Here is a 15996-nt window from a genome sequence, read left to right on the forward strand (position 1 = left end):
CGGCCACCCCAGCCGGCTTAGCAGATCATTAAATTCTTATCCTTCCCTCTTGTTCCTTGAACATATTGTATATTACCTATCTTTCCTTATAGCTTAAGCCTATTTTTCCAAGAGTTTCAAATATTTTGTACCATTTCACATTGTTGAACGCTTTTCCAAAGTCGACAGATCGTATGAACGAGTCTTGAGTTTCCTTTAGTCTTGCTTACATGATAATTATTCGCGTTTATAGCTGTAATATATCTAAGAAAATATGAGCAATAACTTTCTGATTCGCCCTCGAACCACCTATAGACGTTTGTCGCAAAGTCTTTGAAACACTGTGCGTATAACGTCAGTTGTGAATAATTAGCGAAAATTAGAATTTCACAGATCTGTAGTTGGTTTCCCCTTTTATCTGTTTTAACTGATACCTATTGTTATTTGATTTATTTTGATAGTCGTTATGTAAAATAGTGATCAATTGTTTGTGCCATGCAACTGAGACGGCTGAAAATACACTTCCCCTAAAATACACAGTTGCAATGAAATGTTTCCCACTATCAGAGAAGCTTCTAGTCAGTACCAGTCATTGATCTGTGGTGAAGTACTTGCTGTCGATGTTTGAATGTCGAGAGGTGTAGGATACAAATAGAGAGAGAGAGAGATAGAACTGTAGGATATACACCCGGAGTTTCAAAATGTATGTCAGTGTTTTAAGGCTTTGTAGCACTTATTACATTCAACTTATAAATAAGACATCAAATCAAAGAGTAGCTCAAAGCACTTTTTTTTATAAGTGTACAATATGGGCACTGTTCGTCACGTGGTGCACATCGAATCGACGTGCCATATCTTAACAAACCTTGAACACTGAAGTTAAAATCTTCTGAGTTATTAGGTCGAGTCGTATTTCTTCCAAAATGATCGACGTTTCGACCCCTCTGCTGGGATCTTCGTCAGGATCTTCTGGTGTCCACTACTGTTAGAACACTGTCGGAGACGAGTGTCGCCTCCTCTTATAAAGGGGAGTTTTCTCGCGTTCGAGCTGGAGAAGTGACAGTATTGTTTTAGCAGTAGTGGACACCAGAAGATCCTGAGGAAGATCCCAGCAGAGGGGTCGAAACGTCGATCATTTTAGAAGAAATATGACGCGGCCTAATAACCCAGAAGATTTTAACTTCAGTGACAACGGCCACGAAAGCCTGCACACTTACATAAACCTTGATCATTTTGTCTGGAGTAATTGTTGTAACAAGCTGGGAAGATCAGCCTTTTAGCAGAGGCACATACACTGTCCTTTATGAATCCCAAAGGCCAAAAATCACATGTCAGACCTGGTGAATGTGGAGTCCATGCAAAACAAGCTCTGTTATGCAGCCTCTTGCGGTAAATCCAGCGGTAGATACAATATCGTTTAACCAATCGCATCTGAATTGTGCCAGTGATGCAATGTACCATTTTGCTGTCAAACAAAGTTCTGTTTTCAGCTCGTTTCAATTGAGGAAAGAGCCATAGTTCTAGCACATCCAGGTACGGAACACCAGTTGCAGTTGCTTCACTGAAAAAAAATTGCCATAAACTTTCCACTGCCATATGGCACAAAAACATTCAGTTTAGGGGACTCCCGTTGAAGCTGTACTATCGGGTGGGGATTTGTTGACCCCTAGATGCATACATTATTTGTGTTTACATTTACACTTAGGTGGACAGCCGATTAATATCTGCAGAACCGAGTGAGGTGGGGCAGTTGTTAGCACACTTGACTCGCATTCGGGAAGACGACTGATCAAACCGGCGTCTGGTAATTGTAATTACTCCTCTTAAGATATATTGGAAATGTTCGTTGATGAAATTCGTGCTCCGACTAACTAGCTCTAATATTGTCTCATGAGGAACATAACATAAAAAAAATCTGATCTGCTCGACTGTATTCGCGTCGAGTGCGTATCAGTGATATCGATCAGTTCAAATAATTATATGCTCCCCGACGCGAATGAGCACAGCTACAAGTAGTTGCACACCAGTGGCTATCCTTGTACTAATTATGGCTACAGTCCATGTACGGCAATAGTTCTCCCCTAAAGTTTTCACTTTACGTAAGCTTAATAGTTCCAATCGGTACAATAAATGTCTAACGCGGCCAAGAATATTTATGCATGCTGCACTCTGTTATTAATCTATATCGTCGCACAAATAAATATTTCATAAACACACAATATTAAATGGTTTGAAAGAAATGTCACACAGTAAATCCACTTTATGCTGGTTTATTCTATACTACTCACGTCCTATCATTGTATTAAGGAAGTAACTTTTCCCTAAGCTGGGTGGGTTGGGGGGAATTATTTACGTAAGTTTCAGTCAAAGAGGTTGTAACAAGATCCAGATTTCATTAGCTACCTTAACGAAACTTCAGTACTTTCTCACAATTCAATACCAATGTTCACTTCCTATATCGGTAAATTGCTAACAGTCTATTACTTTGGGGTAAAGTTCAGTATTCCCTGCATGATAATTTAAGACAAGTCCGGATCTTTCCTCTCTTGGCTTTACGTAGTGATATACTCAAGGTTGCTGATCTACCTATTTCAAGTTTAATGACTCCTAGCAGATCGCAAAATTTCCAGAAATGCACAAAAACAATCTCGTCGCGCCTACGTACAAGAGCATACGTTGAGATACTACCTGATCCAGCAAGCGCTAGCAGCACATTAACAATGTATGATTTTTTTCCTTCTGTATTGCGCAGTGTCCTCAAAGAGTACTCACGAGGAGTATTCTTTGAGTTCACTCGTTCTATTCCGTGGTCTACAATTACACTACTTTGCGATCTACTATTATTTTAATTTGAACCTGATAGATTCTATTTTCTTTCCCTTTTCAAAACATTAAGTCACTTTATACCGGATTTCTTTTCTATATATACTTGCTACTATTCAAGTGATGCTATACCAGTGGGACTTGCAAATAGGATCTTGGATTTTGGGACTTTTATTGGGATTCGGGTACTATTTTATATTATCAGTTTTGGGTTCAAAGGAAGCGGCGTTACACCATCCTGATTTAGGCTGTCTGTGATTCCCCTAAATCGCTTCAGGCAAATGCCGGGATGGTTCCTTTGATAGGGGACGGCCGACTTCCGCCCCCATCTTTCTCTAATCCGATAGGATCGATGATCTCGCTATTTGGTCTCCTACCTCCAAGTAACCAACCAATCATCTCTAACGACGACACGATCCAGAAAACTTTCGTTATCATGCAGCAACATTTCATTTGGGAAGTTCGCACATAAGCTGTAGTCTGTAGGCTTTACAGCTTGTGACATCTGGAAACGATAAGCTCATAGTTGTAAGCAACTCCTTAAAAGTATCTACACAGGCATCAGTGGGGTTACTAATTCATGACTAGCCTTTCAAACTGATATACATTAAATGTATTCGAAATCGCGAATAACGACAACCATCAACTGTAGAGTGGAATGACGACAGTGAAAATTTGCGCCGGACCGGGTCTCGAACCCAAATTTCCCGCTTATTGCGGACGCCTTACCATTTGGCTATCCGTGCACTACTCAGAGCCAGAGCCAAACTTCTATATGTCGTCAGCCATGCTTCTACACCCTGAACTCGTACATCCATTAAGTATATTCCCGTACAGGTCGGTTGTCCACCCCCGGTAACTGAGTGGTCAGCGCGACAGCATGTCAATCCTAAGGGCCCGGGTTCGTTTCCCGGCTGGGTCGGAGATTTTCTCCGCTCAGGAACTGGGTGTTGTGATGTCCTAATCACCATCATTTCATCTCCATCGACGCCCAAGTCGCTGAAGTGGCGTCAAATTGTCAGATACTGTACTTGAAAGTCGCTTGCCCGGTAGCGGCAGAGAAATACGATATTGCAGTGTCTGTGTCATTCTAATTACGATGCAAAGGACCTTCGCAGTGTAATTAGAATATGACAGGCGCTGCCATATCGTATTCCAAACTGGTTTCTTCTATCCACACACGATAGACTCTCACTTGTTCTTCAGACACCCTTGTTTGTTCCATGGTCTTCCCTTTCCAAAAACAGCTGGAGTCTTCAAACTGTCTTCAAACCTGGAGGATTACGATAAAACTTAAAATGAAATGAACGTTGCACTGTAACAACAGATTCAATCCGTGCAAACTGTAAAACACAAAAAGCTTTCTGTTACAATAGTAGCCATTTGTTTTGTAAATAAAACTGCCTTTTCCTGCTGCTAGTTACTTTATGTATCACGTACGCGTTTCGTCTTCTCCTGTTCTAAGGCATTAGCAGTGGGATCTATAAGGACACAGTTTTGTTAGTTATAGGTTATCATACAGTTCATTTAGCGATTTTTTGTAAAAAAAAATTACTTACGATTTGCTGACCTGTGTTTCTTAACATGTGGTCTGGAGGTCGCACTACCGCTTTTAGCACTGCCATAATACTTCATTAGGTTGGCAACAAATAGGTAAACATACCAAAGAAGATGAAACACGTAATACAGTCGCAATATTTACGCTGTGAAAAGCAGTGTACGAGGAAATACTTCTATCGAGTGACAAAAGAACAATAGTCCACCACAAAAAAGAGTGAGAAACATGGTGAACAGTGAGCGGAAGGCGAGAACACAAAGATTTGATTATATGGCAATGATAAAAGTGGCAGTACGACCTCCAGACCAGATGTGAGGAAACACAGATCAGGAAATCGTAAGTAATTACTTTTTTTACAAAAAATCGCGAAGTGAACAGTTTCATAATCTATGACTAACAGAACTGTATCGTTATAGATCACACTGATGATGCTTTAGAACAGGAGAAGGCGAAACGCGATGGGATAAATAAAGTAACTAGCAGCAGGAAAAGGCAGTTTTATTTACAAAACAAATATTTATATGCTTGCTGCGGAGGATGGCCACACGAACAAACTTATTAATTGTAGCCATCTTTGCTACCAGCGCTTTCTAGCGGCAGACGCGAGAAACACTGGATGCGCTTGTGCAGAGGTGTAGGAACACTTTGAGGACGGAAGGCCCGCCATGTTACAGCTACAGTTACTACGGAGGCGGTCTGACGCGAGACATGACGCACGACTGCGGCGTCACCATCCACCGGCCGACGGAGAGCGATCTGGGCCCCTGGAAGTGCATCTTCGCCTTCGCCACCGGCCTGGAGGGAGGCTACATCTACGTCACCAACAACACACGTAAGTCTGGCTGGCCCTCGAGCCGTGTTAAGAGTCCCACGAAGCTCCGCTGTGCGCCATACATGTCTGCAGGGCAGTGGTTCTCTACATGTTGGTGATTAGGATGTGGTTGGGGACGATGGGGGCTGTGAATTAACTTTTTCGCGATAAAACAAAAAGTGTGCGTGGTAGTAATTTTCTCATGACTAAATTATGAGACAATGCGGACTATCGAAGGATATACTACCGACGCAAATTTGGCAGATTTCAACCCGGGTGGCAGCTGGAAGTTACTGGGTTTTGTGGTTACATAATTAACTATCGAATCTGGTAATGCCCTTCAGTTTCTAAATATGCATAGAAATTGGAAGTACGTTCTGATCTCCTCCTTCCACATCTTTGTCCACCTCTTCCTCCCCCCTTCTCTCTCTCTCTCTCTCTCTCTCTCTCTCTCTCTCTCTCTCTCTCTCTCTCTCTACACCTCCCTCCATCTTCCCTCCCACCCTTCTCTTTCTCCATTCTGTATCCATTTCCTCCCGCATCCCCTCTATCCATCTCCTCTTCCCGCTTCTCTCTCACCTTGAGCTTTGTTTATTGCTATGGCAAATGAAACACTAACTGGGAACTGATGTCGCTTAAAATGAATGTGCAAATCGATTGGGATCACTGGCATGAAGGATGTGCAAGGCCTTCTCAGCTGCTGTATCTCTGAGAATAGCAGATTCAATAACAGCATTTCACACACTTTTAATCTGCGAACGGGTAGGGTTACAAAGATCTGGACAATTCTGATTGCTTAATAGCATTCAAATCATAAGGTGCTAAGCCATAAATACAAACTTCCTGTTTTCTGTGAAAACCGACTGCAGGGAACAAAAAAAAAAAAAAAAAAACGAAACAGCACATTGTTGTGTATACAAAAAAGATAGGGCAAGAACGCATTAATGATTAATTTATGTGAAATTGGGAATTTTCGTACTTTTTTCGAGCCAAATTTACAAGTAAATATTAGTTAAAGAATTAACTTGGGAACTGAAAATCTTAAATTGCAACCATACAACAACTTAACGCTTACTATACACTTCCGCATTAAATGTTCGCTTGTAGTCACATTTATTTCATTTCGTCACTTTTTCAGTCAACAGATGCTGTTTGGGAGACCCTAGCTCCTAGGTGGTTAATTTTTCCTGGTAATTTTTTTTCTGTTCGCACTTAAAACAGATTCGAGGAACACGCGATCTAGTAGCAAAGCACAGTATTTTCTTTGTCACAGCCAGTTTTAACGGAAATCCTGCGTAATTTTGTTTTTGTTTAATATGTGGTGTGTGTTTGTCTGAATGCTTATTAGGGTAATGAGTAATGAAGTAGATCAGTCAAGAACATTACAATATTTCTGATAACAGTACATATATATCCTGCCGACGATCTTGCTACAGTGGTAACACCGACTGCCGTCAGATCACCGAAGTTAAGCGTTGGCGGACTTGGCTTGCACTTGGACAGGTGACTACTTGTGTCTGCCGAACGCTGTTGCCATATGGGGTGCAGTCAGCCCTCGAGGTAAACTGAGGAGCTACTTGACTTACAAGTAGCGTCTCTGGTCATATAAACTGACAATGGCTGGGAGAGTGGTGTGCTGACCACATGCCCCTCCATATCTGAATCCAGTGATGCCTATCCTCTGAGGAATATATATATATATATATATATATATATATATATATATATATATATATATATGATGTAAATAAAATAGAAAGAAACTTCCACATGGGAAAAATATATTAAAAACAAAGATTCCAAGACTTACCAAGCGGGAAAGCGCCGGTAGATAGGCACAATGAATAAAACACACACACAGAATTTCGAGCTTTCGCAACCGGCGGCTGCTTCGTCAGGAAAGAGGGAAGGAAAAGGAAAGATGAAAGGATGTGGGTTTTAAGAGAGAGGCTAAGGAGTCATTCCAATCCCGGGAGCGGAAAGACTTACCTTAGGGGGAAAAAAAACCCACATCCTTTCATCTTTCCTTTTCCTTCCCTCTTTCCTGACGAAGCAGCCGCCGGTTGCGAAAGCTCGATATTCTGAGTGTGTGTTTGTGTGTTTTATTCATTGTGCCTATCTACCGGCGCTTTCCCGCTTGGTAAGTCTTGGAATCTTTGTTTTTTAATATATATACACTACTGGAAATGGAAAAAAGAACACATTGACACCGGTGTGCCAGACCCACCATACTTGCTCCGAACACTGCGAGAGGGCTGTACAAGCAATGATCACACGCACGGCACAGCGGACACACCAGCAACCGCGGTGTTGGCCGTCGAATGGCGCTAGCTGCGCAGCATTTGTGCACCGCCGCCGTCAGTGTCAGCCAGTTTGCCCTGGCATACGGAGCTCCATCGTAGTCTTTAACACTGGTAGCATGCCGCGACAGCGTGGACGTGAACCGTATGTGCAGTTGACGGACTTTGAGCGAGGGCGTATAGTGGGCATGCGGGAGGCCGGGTGGACGTACCGCCGAATTGCTCAACACGTGGGGCGTGAGGTCTCCACAGTACATCGATGTTGTCGCCAGTGGTCGGCGGAAGGTGCACGTGCCCTTCGACCTGGGACCTGACCTAAGCGACGCACGGCTACACGCCAAGACCGTAGGATCCTACGCAGTGCCGTAGGGAACCGCACCGCCACTTCCCAGCAAATTAGCGACACTGTTGCTCCTGGGGTATCGGCGAGGACCATTTGCAACCGTCTCCATGAAGCTGGGCTACGGTCCCGCACACCGTTAGGCCGTCTTCCGCTCACGCCCCAACATCGTGCAGCCCGCCTCCAGTGGTGTCGCGACAGGCGTGAATGGAGGGACGAATGGAGACGTGTCGTCTTCAGCGATGAGAGTCGCTTCTGCCTTGGTGCCAATGATGGTCGTGTGCGTGTTTGGCGCCGTGCAGGTGAGCGCCACAATCAGGACTGCATACGACCGAGGCACACAGGGCCAACACCCGGCATCATGGTGTGGGGAGCGATCTCCTACACTGGCCGTACACCTCTGGTGATCGTCGAGGGGACACTGAATAGTGCACGGTACATCCAAACCGTCATCGAACTCATCGTTCTACCATTCCTAGACCGGCAAGGGAACTTCCTGTTCCAACAGGACAATGCACGTCCGCATGTATCCCGTGCCACCCAACGTGCTCTAGAAGGTGTAAGTCAACTACCCTGGCCAGCAAGATCTCCGGATCTGTCCCCCATTGAGCATGTTTGGGACTGGATGAAGGGTCGTCTTACGCGGTCTGCACGTCCAGCACGAACGCTGGTCCAACTGAGGCGCCAGGTGGAAATGGCATGGCAAGCCGTTCCACAGGACTACATCCAGCATCTCTACGATCGTCTCCATGGGAGAATAGCAGCCTGCATTGCTGCGAAAGGTGGATATACACTGTACTAGTGCCGACATTGTGCATGCTCTGTTGCCTGTGTGTATGTGCCTGTGGTTCTGTCAGTGTGATCATGTGATGTATCTGACCCCAGGAATGTGTCAATAAAGTTTCCCCTTCCTGGGACAATGAATTCACGGTGTTCTTATTTCAATTTTCAGGAGTGTATATATAATTAATCAACAGTTATATGCTGAACAAATGAATGTAACGTAATGAAGTAACTGTAAATTTTGTCGCGAGAGTAAATAACAGCATAATTACCCGTCTTGGGTATAGTACCATCAGACCTCACTAAATCGCAGGACGACCGAAACCGTGAGAATTGGGCAGAATCATAATTGCAATCTTTTATATGTTTATCAGTTGCGCTTGGCCTACAACGTAGAAGATATTTCAGTCCTTGTTTCAGTTACTTTCATCGTTAAAATCCAAAGAGCTTTAAAAACGCCAAGACACGTCGTTGTGATAGTACCCACAAAAGCCACTAGATCGCAGGCTGACCAAAAGATCGAGCTGAATCCGAGATTTCCCGAACTGTGGCGTAAACGGTTGGAACAGTTCGAGTCATGCCCGAACGCAGCCCTACACTCCATATTGCACAGAGCTTCTTACTCGCAGTTGACAATGCCTCTTTGACAGTTACGCTAATATTGTGAACTTTGTCTATGCGTTCAGCACTTACAGTTCTCTCACGAAAATATTTAATAAAATTGGCACAACAATGTTTCATCACCGTTTTATTTATTTATTTTTTTATTTTTTTTATTTGGCCTTTGAGTGTGTACTCAATTTAGCCATCGACAACACATAGTGACAAAGTACACATAATTGAATAAACAAATACGGAAATGCATATTTACAAGAATAAAAAGCTTAACTCTTACAGGTTTGTACACAATGTTTTAAAAACTGAATTGAATTGGAAAATAACTTAAAGTGCCTTGTCTTACAATTCACACCAATTCTGAAATATCTTCATCAGCAAGACATATTTATAATTTACGTACACCATTGAAACCTACAGATTGTGACCAGTACTCTTGATGAAGTTAACTATCACTTTATATAGACGAACGTCTTTAGTAGACAAAAGAGAAGAAGCTAATTGAGGAAGATGGTAGCTCATACTCAGCAATGTCTTCAGAAAGACCAACCGTTCACGGTCAAATTTGGGGCACATAAATGTGGTTGACATCAGCTTCCGACTCAGGATCACACTCACATGCTGGTGAACTGTAAACGTTGATCCGATGTAGATGTTGTGGGAAAGATTAATGATTGAAGCGGAGTCTTATGATGGTAGAAATCGTGGATCGGTCCAGATGTGTCCTCATGATCCACGGCTGTGAAGGAATCCGAGGTTGTAGCACTGCGTAATAACCGCCTTTTGTCTGTTGAGAAACGTTCCACATTTCCTACCATTGTTGTCTTGCGTGATCCTTGACTTCACGTAAGTAGTCTGTATAAGGAAGGTGCAGATCCAGGATGGTGCCTAAGATTGCCGCTTGTTTGGCTAATGCATCAACTATAGAGGATACCAGAGTGGGAAGGTACCCACAACAAATGGATCGTCCGGCCCGTGCGTGTGCTGCGAATATATTCAGATATCACATCCAAGATATAACTTTTGGTTGTTTTGTTCCATCGACTGTACCGAATATTTTTAAGAACGCTTTGCGATTAAGATACTATCAATATCTTGGGGAAGTAAGTACTTCTCATCGTAAACATATAACTGTGTTGTCACAATGAGTAACCAAAACGAGTCCAGAGCGTAGTACAGTCCTCTTAAGTGTATACAACAGTCCAGGGAGCAATCCCAATCAGAAACGTGTATCAGGCAAATCAAAAAAAAATGTTTAAATGATTCTGAGCACTACGGGACTTAACTTCTGAGGTCATCAGTCCCCTAGAACTTAGAACTATTTAAACCTAACTAACCTAAGGACATCACACACATCCATGCCCGAGACAGGATTCGAACCTGCGACCGAAGTGGTCGCGCAGTTCCAGACTGAAGCGCCTAGAACCGCTCGTCCACCACTGCCGGCAGGCAAGTCAGAACTCTGGTATTCAGTGGCGCGTGCCTAAGGGCTTCAGAGACCAGTAAGCAATGTTCATACAACCTGTATGTATAAGTATGGTCTCTGAGTATAGAACTGCAACCTGTCTGCAGATTCGTGTGCTTTGCATCGTCCGCCATGTTGTAGTTTGGCAAACAAATTTCCATCGGTCTGTACGTGACAAGGAATTGTAGACTGGTTTCTTGTTTTGAACTTTATGTCAATATGTGATGTAACAGGCTCATGTGAGACCACAATCGAAAAGTATTTTCTTTTCGTGTTCTGTGACAGTCCCTAGCAGCCATATTGTAGTTTGGCAAGACACGAAATATGAGCATCTATGGGTGGCAGGATCGGACAACTGAAGCTCGACATCCAGGTACTATTGAGTTCACTGCTAGCGAGAGAGGGGCTAGCAATAGCCGAGCTGCGGTATATAAGTGGTGAAAACTCGCCTCACATGCTTGCCAAGACTATTGCGCCTTGTGCGGGCGCAAGCAGCGGCTGTCGCCTTAGAGGCCTGGTATCTCTCACGCGCTCTCCCTATCGATACTCGGGCTAGACGGGGAATCCGAATCACCGTCGTATGCTAAAATAGCGACGGGAAATTTTGTTAAAGTCTTTCTGCATCTGCTTACAATCGTCCACCGACAATTTTTTTCCTGTACGCAACAGCGATCAATCTTGTAGTGCTATTCATCATCCTGGCTGATAAACCGATTATGTGTACTGGGAACACTAGAGGTCGTAATCGGACAACCCACATGCAATGGAAATGTTTCAGACCTTGTAGCGACACACAGGCCAGACCTTATCGATAGTATCAGTGTGGTGTCGTCTGAACTGTGAGGTGCCAAAGCGAGGCTGGTACGCCGCGAAGCAACCACAAGAAACAACTGTCGCTGCAAGACGCAGCGCCGAGTGAGCGGAAGGACGTAGCCACTCCACCGAAACGGGTCTTCTACTTACGGCGAGCGCAGTCCGCCGTCATCGAGTAAGACAACAGCATCGTCTTCTAGTAGGCCAGCTGTGAGATCAATGTATCGGGCTGAACCCATCGTGAAAGTTATAGTTAAATGTATTCTTAGTGAGAGACATGAAATCTTTACAGATGAATGCAAGAACTGGTAGAAGCCGACCTCGGGAAGATCAGTTTGGATTCCGTAGAAATGTTGGAACACGTGAGGCAATACTGATCCTACGACTTATCTTAGAAAATAGATTAAGGAAAGGCAAACCTACATTTCTAGCATTTGTAGACTTAGAGGAAGCTTCTGATAATGTTGACTGGGATACTCTCTTTCAAATTCTAAAGGTGGCAGGGGTAAAATACATGGAGCAAAAGGCTATTTACAATTTTTACAGAAACCAGATGTCAGTCAGTCATAAGAGTCGAGGGGCATGAAAGGGAAGCAGTGGTTGGGAAGGGAGTGAGACAAGGTTGTAGCCTGTCCCTGATGTTATTCAGTCTGTATATTGAGCAAGCAGTAAAGGAAACAAAGGAAAAAATAAGAGTAGGAATTAAAATCTATGGAGAAGACATAAGACATTGAGGTTCGCCGATGACATTGTAATTCTGTCACAGACAGCAAAGGACCTGGAAGAGCAGTTGGACGGAATGGACTGTGTCTTGAAAGGAGGATATAGATGAACATCAACAAAAGCAAAACAAGGATAATGTAACGTAGTCGAATTAAATCGGGTGATGCTGAGGGAATTTGATTAGGAAATGAGACTATAACAGTAGTAAACGAGTTTTGTTATATGGGGAGCAAAATAACTGATGATGGTCGAAGTAGAGAGGATATAAAATGTAGACTGGCAATGGGAAGGAATGTGTTCCTGAAGAAGAGAACTTCGTTAACATGGAGTATAGATTTAAGTGTCAGGAAGTCGTTTCTGAAAGTATTTGTATGGAGTGTAGCTATGTATGGAAGTGAAATGTGGACGATAAATAGTTTAGACAAGAAAAGACTAGAAGCTTTCGAAATGTTGTGCTACAGAAGAATGCTGAAGATTAGATGGGTGGATCACATAAATAATAAGGAGGTATTTAATAGAACTGGGGAGAAGAGAAATTTGTGGCACTCCTTGACTAGAAGAAGGGATCGGTTGGTAGGACATGTTCTGAGTCATCAAGGGATCGCCAATTTAGTACTGGAGGGCAGTGTGGAGGGTAAACATCGTATAGGGAGACCAAGGGATGAATACACTAAACAAGTTCAGAAGGATGTAGATTGCAGTAGGTACTGGGAGACGAAGAAGCTTGCACACGATAGAGTAGCATGGAGAGCTGCATCAAACCAGTCTCTGGACTGAAGATCACAACAACAACAATGTGAGACTTGTACTATCTCTGTATAAGTAATACGTTAATGTTGATTGATTGGTTGCTGGGAGTGGGCCAAACGGCGAGATCATCGATCCCATTGAAATAGAAAAGGATGGGGTAGTAAGTCGGCCGTGCTCTTCCAGGGAAACCATGCCTGTATTTGCCTAAAGCAGAACCTAAATCAGGATGGCCGGACGCAGCACTGATCCGTCGTCCTCCAGAATGCGAGTCCAGTGTGATAACCAGTGCGCCACCTTGCTCGGTCGTTAATGTTCAGAGACAGTGGTAAATTTCATGACTTTCCGGTGGAAACTGACTGTGGTAAGTTATATAATTCTTCTTATCCGTGTTGAAACAAAGTGAACTAAAATTTTATATCTTATACACTAAAGCGCCCAAGATCCTGGTATAGGCATTCTTATTCAAATACGGAGCTATGTAAACAGGCAGAATACGGCGCTGCGGTCAGAAACGCCTACATGAGACAACTAGTGTCTGGCGCGGTTGTTAGATCAGTTACTGCTGCTCTGCTACAATGACAGGTTATCAAGATTTAAGTGAGTCTGAACGTGGTGTTATAATCGGCGTACGAGCGATGGCACAAAGCATCACCGAGGTAGCGAGGAAGTGGGAATTTTCCTGTACGACCATTTCACGAGTGTAATGTGAATATCAGGAATTGGGTAAAACATAAATCTCCGACATCGTTGCAGCAGGAAAAAGATTCTGCACGACGTCTGAAGAGAATCGTTCAACATGACAGAAGTGCAACCCTTCTGGAAATTGCTGAAGATTTGCATGCTGGACCGTCAACAAGTGTTAGCGTTTGAACCATTCAACGAAACATCATCGATATGTCTTCGTACATCCATATTTAAACTGGACGATGGTGGGACACGGCTGGTATAATTTTTATTAAAAATGAAACTGCTCCAGCTGTACTTAGGATTTTATATGTATTTGGCTACTAGTTTCGACGTTACGTCAACGCCATCTTCAGGCCCGCACACTTTGATGAAATCAATTGTGTGTGGCTGGGTACTAGAAGTCCGTGGTGAGACCAACACGTCCAGCACATATTGGTCTCACCGCGGACTTCTAGTACCCAGCCACACACAACTGATTTCATCAAAGTGTACGGGCCTGAAGATGGCGCCCAAACTAAAAGCCAAATAAATATAAAATCATCGATATGGGCTTTCGGAGCCGAAGGCTCACTCGTCTACCCTTGATGACTGCACGACACAAAGCTTTACGCCTCGCCTGGGCCCGTCGGACTGTTGATGACTGGAAACATGTTTCCTGGTCGGACGAGTCTCGTATCAAATTGTATCGAGCGGAAGGACGTGTACAGGTATGGAGACAACCTCATGAATGCATGGACCCTGCATGTCAGCAGGAGACTATTCAAGCTGGTGGAGGCTCTGTAATGGTGTGGGGCGTGTGGAGTTGGAGTGCTATGCGACCCCTGATACGTCTATATATGACTCTGACAGGTGACACGTACGTAAGCATCCTGTCTCATCACTTGCATCCATTCACGTCCATTGTCCACTCCGACGGACTTGGGCAGTTCCAGCAGGACAATGCGACACACCACACGTCCATAATTGCTACAAAGTTGCTCTAGGAACACTCTTCAGAGTTCATACGATTGCCGCCAAACTCCAAATACATGCACATTATTGAGCACATTTGGGGTGCCTTGCAACGAGCTGTTCAGAAGAGATATCCACCCCGTCGCACTCCTACGGATTTATGGTCAGTCCTGCAGGATTGATGTTTCAGTTGCCCCCGGGACTACTTCAGACATGGCACGTCGTGTTGCGGCACTTCTGTGTGCTCGCGAGGGTCCTACACTATATTAGGCTTGTGTGCCGGTTTGTTTGGCTCTTCAATGTAGTATCCACTCGGTCCTCTCCCACAGCAAAGTAAGAACCCACCATTATACCGACGACTGTATTTTCTACCGGTAAAACATGGGGTACAGAGACCGGGATTAGACATCATTAAGTCATCACAGTGATCACGGTTATTGAAATTAATAGATCCATCAAGAAGGCTAGGAGAGTAGTTTTGTTAAGAGAGCGGATATGGAATTGTCAGCTTCCCATTTAGACAATGAATGGACACTGCTTTGTTCCAATATAATGAACACGCACAAATTATGAACAAATTTCAAACTGTAAATCGCGCTTTGGAGACTCGTGTGCTAAGTAAACGAATTAAAGATGGAAAGGAACCTCTGTGGTTTAATAATCAAATTCGAAAAATACTGACGAAGCAGTGATTGCTGCACACCCGGTCCAAAAAAAGAGCGCGCAGAGGTTCTGCAGGCAAAATATAGTAGAAATTTATCCGTCCGTAAGAAGATCAATGCACGAAGCACGTAATAGCATAAGATCCGGTGGAGAAGCTGAGAAAATCCTGGCCATGCGTAAAGTGAGTCGAAGGCTTCTATCCGATCACTCGCCGATCAGCCTGTTGCGGCAATAGAAGACAGTAATAGGTAATAGGAAAGGTGAAATTTCAAGTTTAAGAAATCGTTCAAGCAGGGGCATCGTACAAATACACCGTCGTTTGACTATTGCACAGGTTGCCGTTGGGAAGTCATGTAAACAGGCACCCATGGCGCAGATGAACAGCTGAAAGAGGTGAAACAAATATGTCGCCAGGTCCGGATGGAATACCAGTTCGCTTTTACAGACAGTACTCTGCTACAGTGGTCCCCTTACTTAGCTTGCATTTATCGCGAATCTCTCGCCCAGCTAAAAGTCTCTAAGTGACTGAAAAACAAAGCCTAGGTGACTCTTGTATACAAGGAAGATGAAAAAACTGAGCCGCGTGATACAGATCAATATCCTTAACTTCGGTTTGATGCAGAATTCTTCAACAAATTCTCAGTTCGAAAATGTTAAATTTCCTCGAGACAGAAAAACTTACGTCCACAAATCACTACGATTTTTGAAATGATCGCTCGTGCGAAATTCATCTTG

The 15996-nt window shown here is 43.7% G+C and overlaps 1 protein-coding gene across 1 annotated transcript in view; it reads left to right on the top strand.

The window, feature by feature from the left end:
- The window catches only part of LOC126355738 (uncharacterized), a 189431-nt gene that overhangs the window by 136938 nt on the left and 36497 nt on the right, over positions 1-15996 (top strand). Inside the window, exon 6 of the mRNA XM_050006113.1 lies at positions 5035-5192. Coding sequence (XP_049862070.1) covers positions 5035-5192 — 158 coding nt within the window. The remainder of the gene's footprint in view (positions 1-5034; positions 5193-15996) is intronic.

This window comes from Schistocerca gregaria, chromosome 3, assembly GCF_023897955.1.
Source record: "Schistocerca gregaria isolate iqSchGreg1 chromosome 3, iqSchGreg1.2, whole genome shotgun sequence".
NCBI lineage: Eukaryota > Metazoa > Arthropoda > Insecta > Orthoptera > Acrididae > Schistocerca > Schistocerca gregaria.